General features: G+C 38.8%; 1 protein-coding gene and 1 non-coding gene across 24 annotated transcripts in view; one reads left to right on the forward strand and one right to left on the reverse strand.

The window, feature by feature from the left end:
- Positions 1 to 5,195: 5,195 nt before the first annotated feature.
- The window catches only part of CDK12 (cyclin dependent kinase 12), a 73,557-nt gene continuing 59,777 nt past the window's right edge, over positions 5,196 to 18,975 (forward strand). For 11 of the 23 annotated variants that reach the window (XM_034641429.1, XM_034641428.1, XM_034641426.1 and 8 more), the window contains exons 1-3: positions 5,197 to 6,847; positions 11,216 to 12,100; positions 18,555 to 18,731. In XM_034641429.1, the coding sequence (XP_034497320.1) occupies positions 5,799 to 6,847; positions 11,216 to 12,100; positions 18,555 to 18,731 (2,111 nt within the window). In that variant the 5' untranslated portion in view covers positions 5,197 to 5,798. Of the gene's footprint in view, positions 6,848 to 11,215; positions 12,101 to 18,554; positions 18,732 to 18,975 lie in introns of all 23 variants that reach the window. The other 12 variants (XM_034641424.1, XM_034641420.1, XM_034641419.1 and 9 more) reach the window with 3 other exon arrangements.
- On the reverse strand, positions 14,543 to 14,649 carry LOC117795881. The gene has a single exon (XR_004620029.1). It is a non-coding gene; the product is annotated as a U6 spliceosomal RNA (small nuclear RNA).

Here is an 18,975-nt window from a genome sequence, read left to right on the forward strand (position 1 = left end):
TCAGGTGAGCAGGCACAGCAGTGTAAGTTTAATAACAAATCTTTGGAAGTGTCTGGAAATACATTTACTACCACAAAGATATCTATAATCATGCTCCTTGAAAGCAGGATTCAAATTTGTTTTCTTACCTTTTCCTCTTTATCCTCATTCCTTTGAATCATTACGTAGTGAGTTTCTTAGGGTAGGACTTGACCTTCATTTCTGAATCTCCACTGCTTACCTACAACTGTACTTGGGCCAAGTAGGCAAATGTTTTACTGGACCTACAAAACCTTGCTAGACCCACCACCTCTCCCCTTGCCATGCTAGCCTTCTTTCTCATGCAGAAAATTCCTGCACTCAGGGCACTTGGCTGGCTCAGTTGGTTAAGCATCTGCCTTAGGCTCAGGTCATCATCTCAGGATCCTGTGATCAAGCCCTGCACTGGGTTCCCTGCCCAGTGGGGAGTCTGCTTCTCCCTCCCCTTTTGCTGCTCCCCCTGCTTATGCTCTCTTGCTCTCTTTCTGTCAAATAAATAAAATCTTAAAAAAAAAAAAAAAGAAAGAAAAGAAAATTCCTGCACTATTTCCTCTCCCAAAGTCCTTGAACAGGCGTTTTTAACTGCTGGGAAAGGCCCTCCTCCACCTGACCCCTTCACCTCACTAAGGCCTTCTTATTCAGATGTTGATTTAATTGTCTTCCTCTAGACTAGAGGAGCCTTCTCTAGCCCATGACTTGGTCAGGTCCTCTGTTACATTACTTCAAACTTCTCTTTTTTTAAGATTGTATTTATTCATATGAGAGAGTATATGCCTATGTGTGTGTGAGGCTGGGGGAGAGGCAGAGAGAGAGGGAGAGAGAATTTCCAGCAGACCCCAAGCTGAGCTCAGAGCCAACACAGGGCTGGATCTCACAACCCTGAGAGCATGACCTGAGCCAAAATCCAAGAATCCAACGCTTAACCGACTGAGCCACCCAGGTGCCCCTCAAACTTCACTTTAATAGCACTTTTGCCATTGAAATGTATTAAGTACATGATGGTTCAATGCCTGTCTTCCCTGTTAGACTGCTACCTCCAGGAAGGTTTTAACCCATCTACTTCTTTCACTACTGTCTAGTAACATTGCCTAGCCAAGCACCTGACATATGTCAGAGACTCAATGCATATTGTTGGGATAAATTGATAGACTTGCCAGATGAAATACAGAACACTCAGTTAAATTTGAATTTCAGATAATCAATGAGTATTTTTAATATAAAAATGTGTTCCAGGGGCACCTGGATGGCTCAGCCAGTTGAGCGTCTGCCTTCGGCTCAGGTCATGATCCTGGGGTCCTGGGATGGAGCCCCACATCGGGCTTCCTGCTTAGCGGGGAGCCTCCTTCTCCCTTTGCCTCTGCCCCTCCCCCCCACTTGGGCTCTTGCTCCCTCTCTCTCGCTCTCTCTCATTTGCTCTCTCAAATAAATGAATAGAATCTTTAAAAAAGTGTGTTCCAAATATTATATAATGTAAATCTAGCAACCTTAAAATTGATGAGGTACAGAGAACATTTTATCAAGTGAGAATATTCAAAGATAATTCATATTTTTAAAGATTTATTTATTTATTTATTTGAGAGAAAAAGAGCAAGAGTGCACAAGTGAGTGAGGGGCAGAGGGAAAGGAAGAGAGAGAATCCTCAAGCAGACTCTCCGCTGAGTGCAGAGCCCACCTCAGAGCTCGATCCCACAAGCCTGGGTTCATGACCCAAGCTGAAACCAAGAGCCAGACACTCAACCAATTGAGCCACCCAGGCACCCCTCAAAGATAATTCATATTTAAAATGCTGACAAACATCTATGGAATCCTAATACTTATGTATTATGTAGGAACTGGTAATATAAGCAAGGAAACACAGCTCCAAACTTTGATGGACTCACCTGATTTAGAGTTCTGAAAATATGATTGGTCACAATAATCAGTTACTCAAAAAATTTTTGTTAATTTATTGTGCAGAAAATATCAATATTAGATATATAGCTACATTTCCTCATGGAAACTGTACACAATAATGTCTATACTAAGTGTAGCTAGGTAATTTTAAACCTTATAAGCTTGAAAATAAAGTAAACTTTACCAAATTTTGGCTGAAAATGCAGATAAAATAACATTATTGAAAAATTTGTACTCCAAAATTAAAGATAGGAGAGACATGTTATTAAACAAGAAAATCATCCAAGGTGCATGTAGGAGCAATCTTTGTATATGGCAAAAAGGTGACAATGGTCAAATTTTAAATGACTAAGCTTTGAGGGAGATTTCAGAGAACTCTTTAAACCTAAAATCTAAACTAATAAATTGATCCAGGATGCGGTTGGGGGAGTTATTGACTTTAGTTAAATATTTCCTCTTGAGTACAGCCTAAAGAGCAGCTTTCTGACTTATTCCAAGGGATTTATAGGGAAAGTATAGTCTTCATCTGACTGATTACCTTGGGGTTCATTGAGTTGCCCTGACTCCCTGCCCTGGGAGGTCATGCAAATAAAGCAAATTGTGCAGTCCTGGAATTTCTGAGTTCAAAGTTTTTCTGTAGAGTGAAGCAACCCTTGTTTTATAAAAGCACTATTTTCACACACTGCTGGACAAATTTCTGCAGTTTATACTTGATTTTGTATTTAAACACTTGGACAAAATATATTTACTAGAGTAAAAATTTTTTTTCCAGCTTTATTGAGAGATTATTGACATTAGAATTGTATCTGCCAAAAAGAGAAAGTGTACTGCAATAGAAAGAGTACTGGTCTAAGATTAAAGAAAGAGCTGTCCCTGCTCCTGGCACTTCCTGCACTTAGTGGTAACATACTCCAACTCCTGAGTCTCAGTTTCACCTTTAGTAGATACATGTAGTATCTACTAATATAGATACTAATATAAATAAAATTCAAGATTTTATTTGACAGGGGCACCTGGGTGGCACAGCGGTTAAGTGCCTGCCTTCGGCTCAGGGCGTCCTGGCGTTATGGGATGGAGCCCCACATCAGGCTCCTCTGCTATGAGGCTGCTTCTTCCTCTCCCACTCCCCCTGCTTGTGTTCCCTCTCTCGCTGGCTGTCTCTATCTCTGTCAAATAAATGAAGTCTTTAAAAAAAAAAGATTTTATTTGACACATTACCATAATTCCTTCTGCTGTACCCATAGTTACGTTTTACCGTGGGTGTGGGCACATCCTGGGTCAAAAACTTAATCTCATTTAAAAGATATAAAAAATTAGAGTAATTTTGCTGAACTCATGCCAGCGTTTGATAAGATGGCTCAGTCATTTCCTCTAGTCAGCCACTAAGTCTCATGCCGTTGGCCATCATGTCAGACACTGGTGGGGACTTTTTTTTTAAAGATTTTATTTATTTATTTGATAGAGATAGAGACAGCCAGCGAGAGAGGGAACACAAGCAGGGGGAGTGGGAGAGGAAGAACCAGGCTCATAGCAGAGGAGCCTGATGTGGGGCTCGATCCCATAACCAGGATCACGCCCTGAGCCGAAAGCAGACGCTTAACCGCTGTGCCACCCAGGTGCCCCTCTGGTGGGGACTTTTACATCCAGGCTCTATTGCAGCAATGAATGAGGAGTTACTATACCTGAGTTCCAGTACTTAAGTCTATCCTTTTTTTCTTGATGGCATTAAATTTTCTTCCATAGTTAATTAAAAAGTTTACCTTTTTCATGTTTAGCCAATATTTATGGACTCAAACATTTAGGTAAAAAATTTTCTTTTTGGTACCTATGTGACCAAAAGCAACCAGAACATTTTCAGGGAATGATTTTGAGAGTGGATTCTTTTGCCTACATTCAGGGTGTTTTCTGGCCCCTAATTTACTGGTTGATCTTCCCATCTTTTTTTTTTTTTAAGATTTTATTTATTTACTCATCAGAGAGAGAGAGCGAGAGAAAGCACGCGCACTAGCAAAGGGAGTGGCAGGCAGAGGGAGAAGCAGGCTTCCTGCTGAGCAAGGAGCTAGATGCAGGACTCAATCCCAGGACCCTGGGATCATGCCCCCAGCGGAAGTCAGGTGCACTTAACTGACTGAGCCACCCAGGTGTCCCTGATCGTCCCATCTTTGAATATACATATCCTATTTAATCTTTGTGATCCAGTTCAAATGCCTTACATTTATAAAGCTTTTCCTTAACATTCCTAACCTCCTTTAGAACCTTTGCAGGGCTCTGTATCATTCTTAAGACATTTATCATCTTATATCTTGTGGTATGAATATTTTCTCTACATTTTGCTTGATGGCCTTATGAGAAAGGACACTTTCACAGAGGAGGGCCTTAAAGTCTCATAAATTTGATGAAGAAAAGAATGAAGAATTTTGGATAAGTCATTTAATTTCTCGGTGCCTTAGTTTACGCACTTATACAATCCTATTTGAGATGATTTTTGTGACGATGGAATGAGCTAATGTGTGCAAAGTTCTAACAAGTTAAAAATGAAGGGCAGGATATTATTTTTTCTTGCTCATGAATACCATGTTCTACTTGTTCATAATTATAATCTTCTGTGCGAGGATAAAAGGCTAAATGATTCCAGAAAAGCCACAGAAAATCCCAAGAGGTGATGAGTTTTCATGTTAAGATTTTAAACAGAGTGGAGAGAGGAAGTGCCACGCTATACAAGAGCTGTGCTTTGGGGTTAGACATGAATCTGAATCACGTTTTTGGCACTTACTGGACTAGCTTTGTTACCTTGAGTAAGTTATTTAACTTCTGTGACTCTGAGTTTCCTTATCTGTAAAATAGGGAAGAGGATATCGTGTTTTGCAGGGTAGCATGAGAATTAGAGATAATGTGCATTAGTATACGCTCTGTAGGTGGGAAGCATTAATACTTAAGGAATTGGGTTGAAATGTCCCCACACTCGCCCTTTGTCCTGTTGACAATATTTTCACCCTGGTAGTGAAAAGAGTTGTTATAAAGTATGCAAAATTAGTTTTGTGCCGGAGCCTGGGAGTATTTGTTCAATGAGTTACCAATAAAGTTTTGAATAAAAAAAAATTCTACCGCCGTTTCAATAAAGCTTTGCTCAAATGGAGAGCGCGGAGCTTATCGCGAGAATCTGGCGGAACGCGTTTCTTGTTCAGGACCTACTCTCGCGTTGTTTGAGCAAGCCGTGGCGAGAGGTGAAAGGGAAGCGCGAAATACCGCGAGAATTCATAGGATTCTCGCGGTATTTCCTGGGATTGCCCCTTCCCCCCCACCAAGTGCCGTTTCGGTTTAACCTAGTGTGTGACTGAGTCTGTGTGAGGGAGCGAGTGAGTGTGTGAGGTACTGAGGTGAGGCGGAGGCAAGAAGAGGGGCTCCCTCAGGAGCGAGGGACAAAGGGGTCGTGAGGCACCTAGGCCGCGGGACCCCAGCGACAGGAAGCCGCCCCGAGCCGGGCTACCGGGTAGGGGAAGGGCCCGCGCAGTCTTCACAGGGCCCCAGAGCCGAAGTCGGCCCCACAGCCCCGGGTCGTCGGCTTCCTACTTCCTCGACCTCCCCGGCGCCCGGGCCTGGGGATTGGCTCGGCGGGGGGAGGAGGGGAAACAGACTTGAGCAGCTACCCGTTGTCTCGCAACTCCATTGCTGAGGAACTCTCGTTTCTTTTCTGGCTCCTTCACCCCCCACCTCATGTAGGAGGGTGCTGAGGAGTCGGGAGGGAGGAGGAGCCTGGGCTACCGTCCCTTCCCTCCCCACCCCCTTCTAGGGGCGCTTTGGTAGGCGTGGGGTTGGGGGGGAGGGTGGGGGTTACTTTTTGGAGTGCTGGGGAACTTTTTCCCCTTTTTGAGGCTAGGGGAAAGGGAATGCCCAATCCAGAGAGACATGGGGGTAAGAAGGACGGGAGTGGAGGAGCTTCTGGAACTTTGCAGCCGTCATCGGGAGGTGGCAGCTCCAACAGCAGAGAGCGTCACCGCTTGGTGTCGAAGCACAAGCGGCATAAATCCAAGCACTCCAAAGACATGGGGTTGGTGACCCCCGAAGCAGCACCTTTGGGTACAATTATCAAACCTTTGGTGGAGTATGATGACATCAGCTCTGATTCAGATACCTTCTCTGACGACATGGCCTTCAAACTAGACAGGAGGGAGAATGATGAACGTCGTGGAACTGATCGGAGTGACCGCCTGCACAAACATCGTCACCACCAGCACAGACGTTCCCGGGACTTACTAAAAACTAAACAAACAGAAAAAGAAAAAAACCAGGAAGTCTCCAGCAAATCGGGATCGATGAAGGACCGGATATCAGGAAGTTCAAAGCGTTCAAATGAGGAGAATGAGGACTATGGGAAGGCACAGATATCCAAAAGCAGCAGCAACAAGGAATCCAGGTCATCCAAACTCCATAAGGAGAAGACCCGGAAAGAACGTGAGTTGAAGTCTGGGCACAAAGACCGGAGTAAAAGTCATCGGAAAAGGGAAACACCCAAAAGCTACAAAACAGTCGACAGCCCCAAACGGAGATCCAGGAGTCCCCATAGGAAATGGTCTGACAGCCCCAAACAAGATGATAGCCCCTCAGGAGCTTCATATGGCCAAGATTATGACCTTAGTCCCCCAAGATCTCACACCTCTAGCAATTATGACTCCTACAAGAAGAGTCCTGGAAGTACCTCAAGAAGGCAGTCAATTAGCCCTCCTTACAAGGAGCCTTCGGCCTACCAGTCTAGCACCCGGTCACCCAGTCCCTACAGTAGACGGCAAAGATCTGTGAGTCCCTATAGTCGGAGACGTTCTTCCAGCTATGAAAGGAGTGGCTCTTACAGTGGGAGATCACCCAGTCCCTATGGGCGAAGACGGTCCAGCAGCCCTTTCATGAGCAAACGGTCTCTGAGTCGGAGTCCACTCCCCAGGTGAGCTATTTGTCTAACAGCCCTTTCTTAGGCTGGGTCATGAGGAACCCGAAATTAGTCAAGTTAACCTTTTGTGGAAGACCCAGTCTTATTGACTAGAACACTTTGCTATTGGCTACTCAAGTAGGTGAATCTGGTCTCTTAATCCAGAATTTGAGAAGTGGAGAGTTCATATGCCTAAAACTGCTAAAGGTAGGTACTTCCAGTGGTGAGATCTTCAGTTGTAAGCTCCTGTGAGAAAAATCATAGGCTCCTGCTTATTGAGTACACAGAGTTGATAACTGAGCTTATCCCAGAGCTTATCTAGCAATTTCTGTCGCATTGTCTTAAATGTTTTAAAAAATCACCTTGGTATACGTGCTTTAGACCTCACTGGACCTGACTAGAGATGTAAGAAATTATAAATTTTCATTTGTATTATCTTGAAGCTATTTGCCTAGGTCATCTCTCGTTTGTGCATGTGCTGTCCACTGGGTCTCCAAAGCTGTAAGTTTATTTCCTAATTCACAATGTTTTGGTAACTCCTGTCTTTCAACTGATGTTTCTAGTGGAAATTCGGCTGTTTAGTCCTTTTTCCTTTTGTTGATATGTAGCTTAGCAGAAATTGGTTCCAAGGATAATTTGATTTTCTTTACAACATCACCGTTGACCTACCCTGTGACCACCGGCAATTTTCAAAATCTTTCTCTAAAATAAGGGTAATAGTGCCTTTACCATATTTTAGCAGGAAAGGCATGTTAGTCTGAAATTTAATCGTTAAAATGAATTACTACTGAAAACTTTTCTTATTCCTAGATGACAAGATGTACCTCCCTCTTTGTGAACCCACCTTTGTCCACAAAAGAACATGGGCTTTGGAGTTATACCTGAGTAGAATCCTGGTCTTGCTTTGTGAACTTTGGCAAATAATTTAATTTCTCCTTGCTCATGTTTCTTCATATGTAAAATGGGAATAATAAGTACCTACTTCTAGAGTAGTTGTGAGGATTAAATTAGCTAGTAAACATGAAGTGTATAGGACAGTTCCTGGTTACCTGGAGCAAGTCAGTAAATTGTCTTATGAGCGAGGAAATGTTGAATGCTAAGGGAGAAATTATGCTAATTTGTAAAAATCCACGCATGTCTTTTATATGTCAGTATGAGTAATTTTTGCTGACTTAAAGTTATAATTAGTCATATATTAGTTTGAATTAATCAAACTGCAGAGTTCTCAGCTGTCAGTGTCTTAAAGTTCCTTAGTCCCCCCCCAAGCCCTCCCATTTTATCACAATTTTTCAAACACAGAAAAGTTGAAATAATTATAGTGAGGATCCATATATGTACTACCTTTATTCTACAATTAATGTATGCTGTATATTTTATCATATCCATCCATCTCTGCAGTCCATCTTTTGATTCATCTCAAAGTTGCAGACATCAGTATACTTCACTGTAAGCATTTTAGTGTGTTGTGTATAGCATTAGCTAGAGTTGAATTTTTTTGAAGGGGTGAGAGTAAAATTTATATGCAGTGAAATGGATGTCTTACGTGTACCATTCATAAAATAGCTTAGTTGTTTAAGGAAACATAAGAAATACTCTCAGAATACTTGTTTTCTTGAGGGAGTAGTTTCATTAAGGCTGTTTTGTTTTGTTTTAAAGATTTATTTATTTGTCAGAAAGAGAGAGCACAAGCAGGGGGAGCAGGAGGCAGAGGAGAAGCAGGCTCCCTGCTGAGCAAGGAGCCTGATGCGGCACTGTATCCCAGGACTCTGGGATCATGACCTGAGCCCAAGGCAGACGCTTAACCGACTGAGCCACCCAGGCATCCCACATTAAGGCTGTTTTGAGAATTTTTATCGTCGTGAGTTTTGGGAATATGGAAGTGCACTTGAGACTAAAACACTAAAACTGCTTTCAGAAAGAACTTGCTTTTCAGTGATTCGTTTTGGATTCATATCTCAAGTTCTCTCTTCCTTTACTCAGTTAATTGGAATTCATGCAGTAATTGTAAAAAAATAAATCAGGAAAGAATTGGAGACGCAATATGATAGCATAGGACACAATATATAAATATAATATAATTTTAGAGTCATATACATATTTTTAAGTTGGGTTTTAGAGAGCATTACATGTTTGTATGTGTGCACTACAGCTTTTTCCTCATTCGTTGGCATTCCAGACAGTAAGTACAAAAATTTCTTAGAGTAGAGCATACAGATCCCTTCTGTGATTATCTCTGTTTTTTCCTTGGGAGACACAGTCAAAATTAAACAACATCGTTTTAAAAGACTGAAAATGCTTTGCCAGAAATGTAATATCTTTGCATTCTCCGAATTAACAGTGATTAATAGTAGCAGTTTCATTTCAGGTGGGTAAAACGTAACTGAACTCAGGGGGGAAATATATTTGTTTTTGAGAACAGTATTTATTGTTGCCTGCATTTGCCTATTGGTTGTCTCTTCTCACCACCCCCCTCCCCCATCACTTTTTTTCTTGAAGAGAGGATCTTGAACTCAAATACAGCATTTGTATCACTAAAAATGTCATAAGTATATGGCCATCAGAATGTTTTATTAACAGTAGGCTTCTGTTGAGAAATTGAAGGGCTTGTAGCAGAGTTCGTTAGGAAGATTTTAGTAATGCTGAATGATTAAAGAAACTAGTTTTTAGAGCATGTGGTTCTGGCATTACTTAGTGTTTGGGACTTTAGAAGTTTATCCTAGGATAATAGAGATGGTAGTTTTATCCCAGCTCCAATTCAGTGTGAGAAAACCTTTGGTTTCATCCCGTTATTTACAAGAGAAGTATTTTCTAAAGAATAAGTGGATGTTTGGTAAATTCACTTAACCACTTTCAGTATTCTATATCTTCATGTTCATATATATGTTGTTATTGCTGTTTTGAGTACTTCTATTCCAATAATGACTTGCATTTTAACTTAACTTTTTGGAACAAACTTCCAAAAAGCAGTGTAGGTATAAGAAAACGATGGCTAATATCATGTGAGTGATTTCGCCTACACATATATTACTATTTGTTTTGAAACATTTTGAATTATGTCAGTATTACTAATGACCAAAGATAAAGGGAGATATTGAAGATCTGGAATGGGAGCAATTTATTTTAAACTACTGGGCAATTTGTTTTGTTCAGTCACATTTTTAGTGCTATCCCCCCCCCCCATTGAGGCCTGAGCACATTAGGCTTTATGAAAAGGCAAAAAGAATTAATGAGGGTTGGGTTTCAATGTGAAATAATCTGCCTCATGGATTTCCAAATTCTTAATAATGAAGAAAGTAAATATAATATGCAACAGTACCTAGCTTTATGGGTTCCTAAAAGTTAATTGGAAATCATTTTATATATTAAAGTACCAGAAATCATTATAGTTTTGAGAACTTCTGATAAATTATTTGGTAAGACAACTTTTTCAGCTTGTTTATTTTGCAAATCCTAATAACTCTTGTATCTTAGGGGTTGTTAGTATAGGTACAACTTAATTATCGACTGAAGATACAAGGAACAAAATCTTCCTGGGATCTGTCAATTAAATAGCTCTCTAGTTGAAACAATTAGGTTTTGGTGAAGCATGTTATTTACTTTTAACTTCCTGATTGGTATAACCCACCTTTAGTATAAAGTATGACTTTTTTTTTTAATCATCTTTTCACTTTATCAGAGATTTATTTTTTTTATTATTATTTTTTTAAAGATTTTATTTATTTATTCGACAGATATAGAGACAGCCAGCGAGAGAGGGAACACAAGCAGGGGGAGTGGGAGAGGAAGGCAGGCTCATAGCAGAGGAGCCTGATGTGGGGCTCGATCCCATAACGCCGGGATCACGCCCTGAGCCGAAGGCACATGCTTAACCACTGTGCCACCCAGGCGCCCCTTATCAGAGATTTAAACCAAAATTCCAAAAAAGTAATCATTGTGAATATGGATGTTTTCCAACATGGGAAAAAAATACCCATCATCTTGAGTTGGATAAGTAATGGATAATTTTAGTGTTATATGATTGAAATACATTGTCCTGCAGGAATTAGTTCCTTGTAATCTTTTTAAGTAAACTTTATTTTTTAGACCAGTTTTAGATTCACAAGAAAAATTGAGAAGATAGTACAAAGAATTATTATATGTCCTTGCACCCAATTTTCCCTGTTATTAACATTTTATATCAATCTGGTATATTTGTTACAGTTAATGAACCGATACTGGTATATTATTATTATTATTATTGTTATTTGATGGTACCTAATTCATTTTTAAGATTGCTAAATTACTCAAAGTAGGTTAAGTTACCGTGCTTCATAGTTTAACTGATGTATTTTCCTCCATATTGCTGTCAGCTATCCATTTTAAACTGCCTTGTTTTTTTTCCAGTAGGAAATCCATGAAGTCTAGAAGTAGAAGTCCCGCATATTCAAGACACTCATCTTCTCATAGTAAAAAGAAGCGATCCGGGTCACGCAGTCGACATTCCAGCATCTCACCTGTCAGGCTTCCATTGAACTCCAGCTTGGGAGCTGAACTCAGTAGGAAAAAGAAGGAAAGAGCAGCAGCTGCTGCTGCAGCAAAAATGGATGGAAAGGAATCCAAGGGTTCACCTATATTTTTGCCTAGAAAAGAGAACAGTTTAGTAGAGGCTAAGGATTCAGGCTTGGAGTCTAAAAAGTTAACCAGAGGTGTAAAATTGGAAAAATCTGCCCCAGATACTGAACTGGTGAATATACCACATCTAAATACAGAAGTCAAAAATTCTTTAGATACAGGGAAAGTAAAGTTGGATGAGAACTCTGAGAAGCATCCTATTAAAGATTTGAAAGCACAGGGATCAAGAGACTCTAAACCCATAGCGTTGAAAGAGGAGATTGTTACTCCAAAAGAGACAGAGACATCAGAAAAGGAGACCCCTCCACCTGTCCCCGCAGTTACTTCTCCTCCACCTCCTTTACCAACTACTAGCCCTCCACCTCAGACACCCCCTTTGCCACCTTTGCCTCCACTACCAGCTATTCCACAGCAACCACCTCTGCCTCCTCCCCAGCCAGCATTTAGTCATGTTCTTGCCTCTAGTACTTCAACTTTGCCCCCTTCTACTCACCCAAGGACATCTACTTTGTCCTCTCAGGCAAATTCTCAGCCCCTTGCACAGGTTTCTGTGAAGACTCAAGTATCTGTAACAGCTGCTATTCCACACCTAAAAACTTCAACGTTGCCTCCTCTGCCCCTCCCACCCTTATTACCAGGAGACGATGACATGGATAGGTAAGTCTTATAGTTAACTGGGAAAACTTTACCCTCTTGTTGTAAATGCAATGCACTTTCTATTCTCAGACTGTCAAAACTGCTCTAATACATGGCTGTTTAAAATGCTTTTATGAGTAGAAAATGCTTTTGGTATTTGGTTTTCAGTGGGAAAGTTCTTATTTATAACATTATTACTTAGGAGGAGAAAATTACAATTTGAGGCCTAGTAACCCTTTTTGTTCATGAGTTTATTTGATAAGGTAATTTTTGGGTCAAGTTTTTAAAAATCAGTGGTGTTTTTCCTCCCTAAAGTTTTATGTTGAAAACTTCTTTTTTTTCTTTTTCTTTTTAGATTTTTTCTTTTTTCTTTTTTTAAGATTTTATTTATTTGAGAGACAGAAAGCACAAGCAGGGGAGGGGCAGAGGGAGAGGGAAAAGCAGACTCCTTGCTGAGCAGGGAGTCCACTGTGGGCCTCAATCCCAGGGCCCTGAGATCATGGCCTGAGTCAAAGGCAGCTGCTTAACTGACTGAGCCAGCCAGGCAAAATGTTGACAATTTTAATCGCCATAGAAAAATTGAAAGAATAATACAATTAACTCCTTTATATTCTTCACCAGGATTCACCAGTTAACTTTTTGCCACATTTGCTTTAACTTTAGGTATCATGACATTTTACTTCTGAATACTTTAGCATGTCTCTTCTAACGCTAAGAACATTTTCCCAAAGAATCACAATACCTTAATCACTCAAAAAACTTCTTACTGATTTAATAATATAATGTCAATAATAACAGTATCAAATATCCTTAGTGGTCCTCCAAAATATCTTTTATAGCTGGTTTTTTGTCTCTTAATCCAGGAAAAGAATAAACCAGATTTATCTTGAGAGGCACTGCTTAAAAAAAAAAAGTTATCCTATAAGAAGCAAAAGAACAGTATGCAGAATCTTTACTAATTAGAATACAGATTCACAATGGGATGATGGGAAGAGCTCTAATTTTCATGAGTCCTCTGAATATTGAGAAGTGAAATGATTATGAAACATGAATCTGATTTTATAGAGGCATTCGAAATATATTTATTCTATATCTTGGCAGGACTAGCTAGGCAAATGCCATCAAACAAGTACTGATTTAGTGGTGACGTATGCTATGGTAGTCTGTGTTACTGGTTTTTTCGAAGGAGATCCTACCCTCTTGTTCTCTAGGATATGAGTTTAATTTATTGCAACAAACTTTAATTGTAATCATAAAAGTAAGTACCACTGATCTTACATCCCAGACCAATTCCCAAGCCTCCATTATTTTCCAAGTGACATCAGTAATTTGAATGATGATATATTTCAGCTCTTTACATCTGTATTTTTGCAGACTATGCTCTGTGCCTTTTAAGAAGATACAAATGCAATTAAAAAATTTTTTTAAAGAATGAGTCCATTACTATTCATAGTGGTAAATCTTGTTTTAAGGAAAAATTCCACATGCTTTTTCTAATAATTATTTGTCAGTTCTGCTGTATCCTGAGAATTGTAAAGGAGAAGGATAAAACCTGAAATTTATGTTAAAAAAATCTGTTTAGGTACACAGTATACTTCTCATAGATACAAGCTACGTGTTTCTCTGGTTTTTGTTGGAAAAGGAAATATCAGTTGAGCATTATCCAGTGGGACTCTAGGCCATGATCTAGCTACAGGAACCTTGTTTAAATATTAGTTTACATAGTGGCTAGAACAGTATCGATGTGGCTGAAAATCTTCATTTTGAAATGTTTTCTTGGCTAACCAAATAATTATTGAACTTATCTACCATGTGTCAGTGTAGAGTGCAGATTTCCAGAGGTGGAATAATTTTGGTAGGCACATAGGGATTTCTATCTTTTAGATTGGGATGAAAGGTAAAGTAAGACCATTCAGTGCTTATTTGAGTATGTGTGGCTATCTTTAAGAATGTGTATGAGAAAATGAAGGGAACAGAAGTATTTTTTGTTATATATCAGTTCTGATTGTGAAAGTATAACTTTGATTTCATAGTCCAGTGTAATTAATTTTTAATAGTGTGATAATTATGTAAAAACCCTTACGTAAAAAAAACAAAACGTCTTTTCTATGGATACATATATTCATATATATCCATATAAATTCACACCAAAAAAGATCCAGGGGTGCCTGGGTGTGGCTCAGTCCTTAAGTGTCTGCCTTCAGCTCAGGGCGCGATCCTAGAGTCCTGGGATCGAGCCCTGCATCGGGCTTCTCCACTGGGAGCCTGCTTCTTCCTCTCCCACTCCCCCTGCTTGTGTTCCCTCTTTCGCCGGCTGTCTTTCTGTCAAATAAATAAATAAAATCTTAAAAAAAAAAATCCAGAAAGATAAATATTAAGCTGATGATAATGGTTATCTCTGTGAATGGGATTTAGGATGAAGATCAAAGGTAAAGGACCTTATCTGCAAAATTTTAATATTTTAAAAATATGGGATGCTTCATAAATTTGCTTGTCATCCTCGCACAGGAGCCCTGCTAATCTTTTCTGTATCGTTCTGGTTTTAGTATCAGTGCTCCTGAAGCGAGCACCAATGTAATTATTTTTAAATGTATGATTATTATTGGTTTTCTACATAAATATAAATAAATTATTAAAGGTAGAAAAATGAAAATGAAGGTATCTTCCACAATCCATTTTATTTTTTCACTATGTATTTTAAATTCAAGATTTTTTTTGTTTTTGTTTTTATTTTTTTGGTGCCACGCTATCCATGTATCATACCAGCTGCACCTGTTTTTTACTTGAAAAATAATTTTTATGTCAGAAAACTTTTCAGGAAGAAATCTGAAAGTTGCATATGAAATTTATTTATATTCTTGATCTTCTCATGTGAGATTGCAGCAGCTTAATTGTTGAGAATGTGATTTATACATCTTTCTGTTGCCTGTAGTGCTTTAGACATAGAACACAGAATGCAATCAGTAGATATTGCTTATTTGAATAAGACTACTGAAGGAGAAAGGATCAGGACTTGTGTGAAATGACACTGGGCATGTAGTTAATTCAGTTGGCACATGGATGATGTAAAGCTTGTATCAGAGGATTTGTCTTCTTTTAAAGTCCCTTTGGGAATAGAATGAAACTTTTGTTTCAAACATATATATAGGGCCAGGAGTGTATTAACCCAGGTATCAAATGCAGGAGTGAATTTAACTAATGGTATTGCAAAAGCCTTTCTGATTCATGGTCTGCAATTTTTTGTTCCAAGAAGTGAAGGCTGCTAAACTATCCATTCTTCATGATATAGTACATTATTCATAGGGATCACCTGCTTTTTTTTTTTAAGATTTTATTTATTTGAGAGAGAAAGAGTGGGAGGAGGGGCATAGGTAGAGGGACAAGCAGACTTCCCGCTGAGCAGGGCTTCACCCCAGTACCGCTGAGATCATGACTTGAGCCAAAGTCAGACGCTTAACCCACTGAGCCACCCAGATGGCCTGGGGATCACCTACTCTTCAGGAGATCATCTGTATACTTTTAAAATTTTAGTTAACTGGGGCGCCTGGCGCTGGCTCAAGTCAATAAAGCATGCAACTCTCAATCTCTCAATTTCAGGGTTGTGGTTGTTGGACATGGAGCCTACATAAAAAATAAATAAAATTTCAGTTAACCACATAGGGTTTTTAAAATCTTTGTTTCCAGGGCACCTGGCTGGCTCAGTTGATAGAGCATGCAACTCTTGATCTCCGGGTTGAGTTCAAGCCCCACTTTGGGCGTAGAGCTTACTTTAAAAAATAATAATAAAATCTTCATTTCTGATCTTTTTTTTTTTTTTTTGGTGGCCTGGTTCATTTGGAGTTTATCAGACTTTAGTAGAGTCTCTATTATTCTTAAAGGCTTTATCTTTAAAGTACTAAGCTCTTACAGAAAAGAATCTGTGTGAGCATTCAGATTTGATTTAGAATTTTGCTAATGGAATGCTTCTTATTTTTAATATATTCAATTCATATTTTTAATAGAAGTTTGTAAAAGTAGGGGCGCCTTGGTGGCTCAGCCGTTAAGCGTCTGCCTTTGGCTCAGGGCGTGATCCTGGCATTCTGGGATCGAGCCCCACATCAGATTCCTCCGTTGGGAGCCTGCTTCTTCCTCTCCCACTCCCCCTGCTTGTGTTCCCTCTCTCACTGCCCGTCTCTCTCTGTCAAATAAATAAATAAAATCTTTAAAAAAAAAAAGTTTGTAAATCACTTTTTAAATAACCTGCTTTAAGGGGAAAGGGATAAATGATCATATTTAAAGTCGTTTATGCTATTAAATTGTGAAAAATATTAGGAAATCAGTCTTTTAAAATAATTGATACGTGAATTCGTATTTATTAACAATAAAAACTTCTTATTAGTGGTATTGCTATTGTAGTACAGATTAAATCCCATCATCATAAATTCCAAGAGACTTTATAGATTTTAAAACTTGAGCAACCGTGGAGCTTGGCAACTTTTTTTGAAAGAAAATTATTATACATGAGCATTTATGCAACTACTCACCGGATGTGAACCCAACTACAGGCATAAATGGGGAACCAGGAAATACTGATATTGGCAAGATCAATAGTTCCTGGTACTGAGTCTTCATAGTAATGACTTAGATGTTCAGTATCTGCTCTCCAATGTTAGACCCTCTGGACCACATCCACTGTATAGAGAGCTATGTTTTACTGAGTGCTGTATACTGAAGGCTAAAGGCCATCATGTTAACCATTTCAATTTTATGAGTCATCATTATTCCATTATTCCATTTTTGGTAGATTGGAATTTGTTGAAATAGGATTTTGACCTATATTCAATTTGTATGCCCTGAACTGGTAGTACATAGCAAACACTCATGCTTTATGAAATAAACATGTTAAACATGTAATTTTTCAGAAGCAATGTACATTTTCACAGTAGCAAACTGAACATGAACCTATAAAGCCAACCTTGGAGAAAATAAGACCTAAATATAAAACATAGACTGAACTTACATGAAGTGATGGTAAGAAAATTCAGATATTTCAGTTCTAGTGAAGGATAACCAAGAAGTAATCTATTTCTGAATCATGAAGAATTAAAATTTATAGAGTATTCTGACGTTAGTAGTTGAAAAATTGGGAATTTTCATTCCCTGAATGTCTTAAAAATTGGGGAAATTTAAAAATCTATATTGTGTCCTGCCTGAAAAGTTTTCTGGTAACAGGCTTTGTTCCCAGGGTAGAAAAATCTTAGTGCAAATTATAATAATATGTATTCTTCTCTATCAGTAATTGAACAGACAGTTTCAGATGATCATTTTGCACTCCATTGACTACCCTAGTTCAGGCTAATATGCAAAAACTAATCTAGATTCTATTCTGCCTGATTTACAAGAGATTAAAATGATGAAAATTGGTAAAGAGTTATACTTTTGTGATTGTGTTTTCACATGCAGTCTTTAAAAAGACACATTGAGGGGATCTTTATGGTTCTATGAAAGCATTCATGAAAGAATACATGTTTTTATAACCACTTGTAAAAGAAAGTGGAGGAAGCTCCTGTGATTAGGAGGATTCTCAGCTACTTTTCAAGCTTCTGATACTGTGATAGAAAAGGCATATTATCTAGCATGGTTTTATTTGTAGGCATGAATTAGTATGTTATCTTTTCTGAGGACATGCACAGCACAAAATCCTTTCTTCTAAATAAATTGAGATGTTTAAAAAATTGGATCTGAACACTGACTTTCCTAATCTATTCCAGAAAAGACATCCCTTCTCCCTGCCCTCCCTTGCCCCATCATTTTGTTGATTATCATGAGACGCCTGCTACCAACTGCCTTAATGATTCTGAAATAGTTTATTAGACTCTCTGTAGATTTTTAGTTTCAGAATTATTTATCCATTTTGGCTAGTCAGATATGGTTGCCTTTTGCTTCCAAACCAAGAATAGGTCAGTATATTCACTAATTTTGATGTCCAGTTTAACTATATATATATATTTTTTTTACAAAACTCAAATGCTATTTCCTTTTCCAAGTTTTGTCCATATCTTTTATAACATAGTAGTGTTAAATTGTTGAACTTTCATTCCTTAATGCTGGTTAAAATATGTAGAGTAGGTTTGGTGACTCCATGAGTTGTAGTGGTACTTCGGGAATTTAAGGTGATTACTTCCTGTATTTTATTTCATCTCAGTAAAATTCCAATAGAATCTTAGGAAAAACATTAAAAGTTTGTTATAGGACCTACAAGTAATATCTCAAATTTTTTATTGTTTCTTTTATGTACTATGGATTTCTTTTTGTGAAATCCAAGTATCTTTGACTGTGATAAACTCCAGTTCCTTAGCTGTATTATAGGGTTTTAGCCCTTAAAAATAAAATCTTTATAATCTTTTGATATACAGACATTATAAGCTTTGAAAAGTTTTATTTTCATATTTTTAAAGTAATTATGTTCTTTTTCTTCTCTTCCTCTATTGTTTAGTCCAAAAGAAACTCCACCTTCAAAACCTGTAAAGAAAGAGAAGGAACAAAGACCACGTCACTTACTCACGGACCTCCCTCTCCCTCCAGAACTTCCTGGTGGGGATCCATCTCCTCCAGATTCTCCAGAACCAAAGGCAGTTACACCACCTCAGCAACCATATAAAAAGAGACCAAAGTGAGTTTTTAGAGGGATATTTTATTTTATTTTTATTTATTTAAGAGAGAATGAGTGGGGGTGGGGGGGCAGAGGGGGAAGTAGAGAAAGAGAACCTCCAACGGACTCTGCATTGAGTGTGGAGCCCAACTTGGGGGTCTATCCTGTGACCCCTGAGATCAAAACCTGAGCGAAACCAAGTCAGACCCTAAACTGACTGAGCCACCCAGGCGCCCCTTGAGGGAGCTATTCTTTTTTTTTTTTT

The sequence above is a fragment of the Ailuropoda melanoleuca genome, chromosome 13 (genome assembly GCF_002007445.2).
Source record: "Ailuropoda melanoleuca isolate Jingjing chromosome 13, ASM200744v2, whole genome shotgun sequence".
NCBI classification, from domain to species: Eukaryota; Metazoa; Chordata; class Mammalia; order Carnivora; family Ursidae; genus Ailuropoda; species Ailuropoda melanoleuca.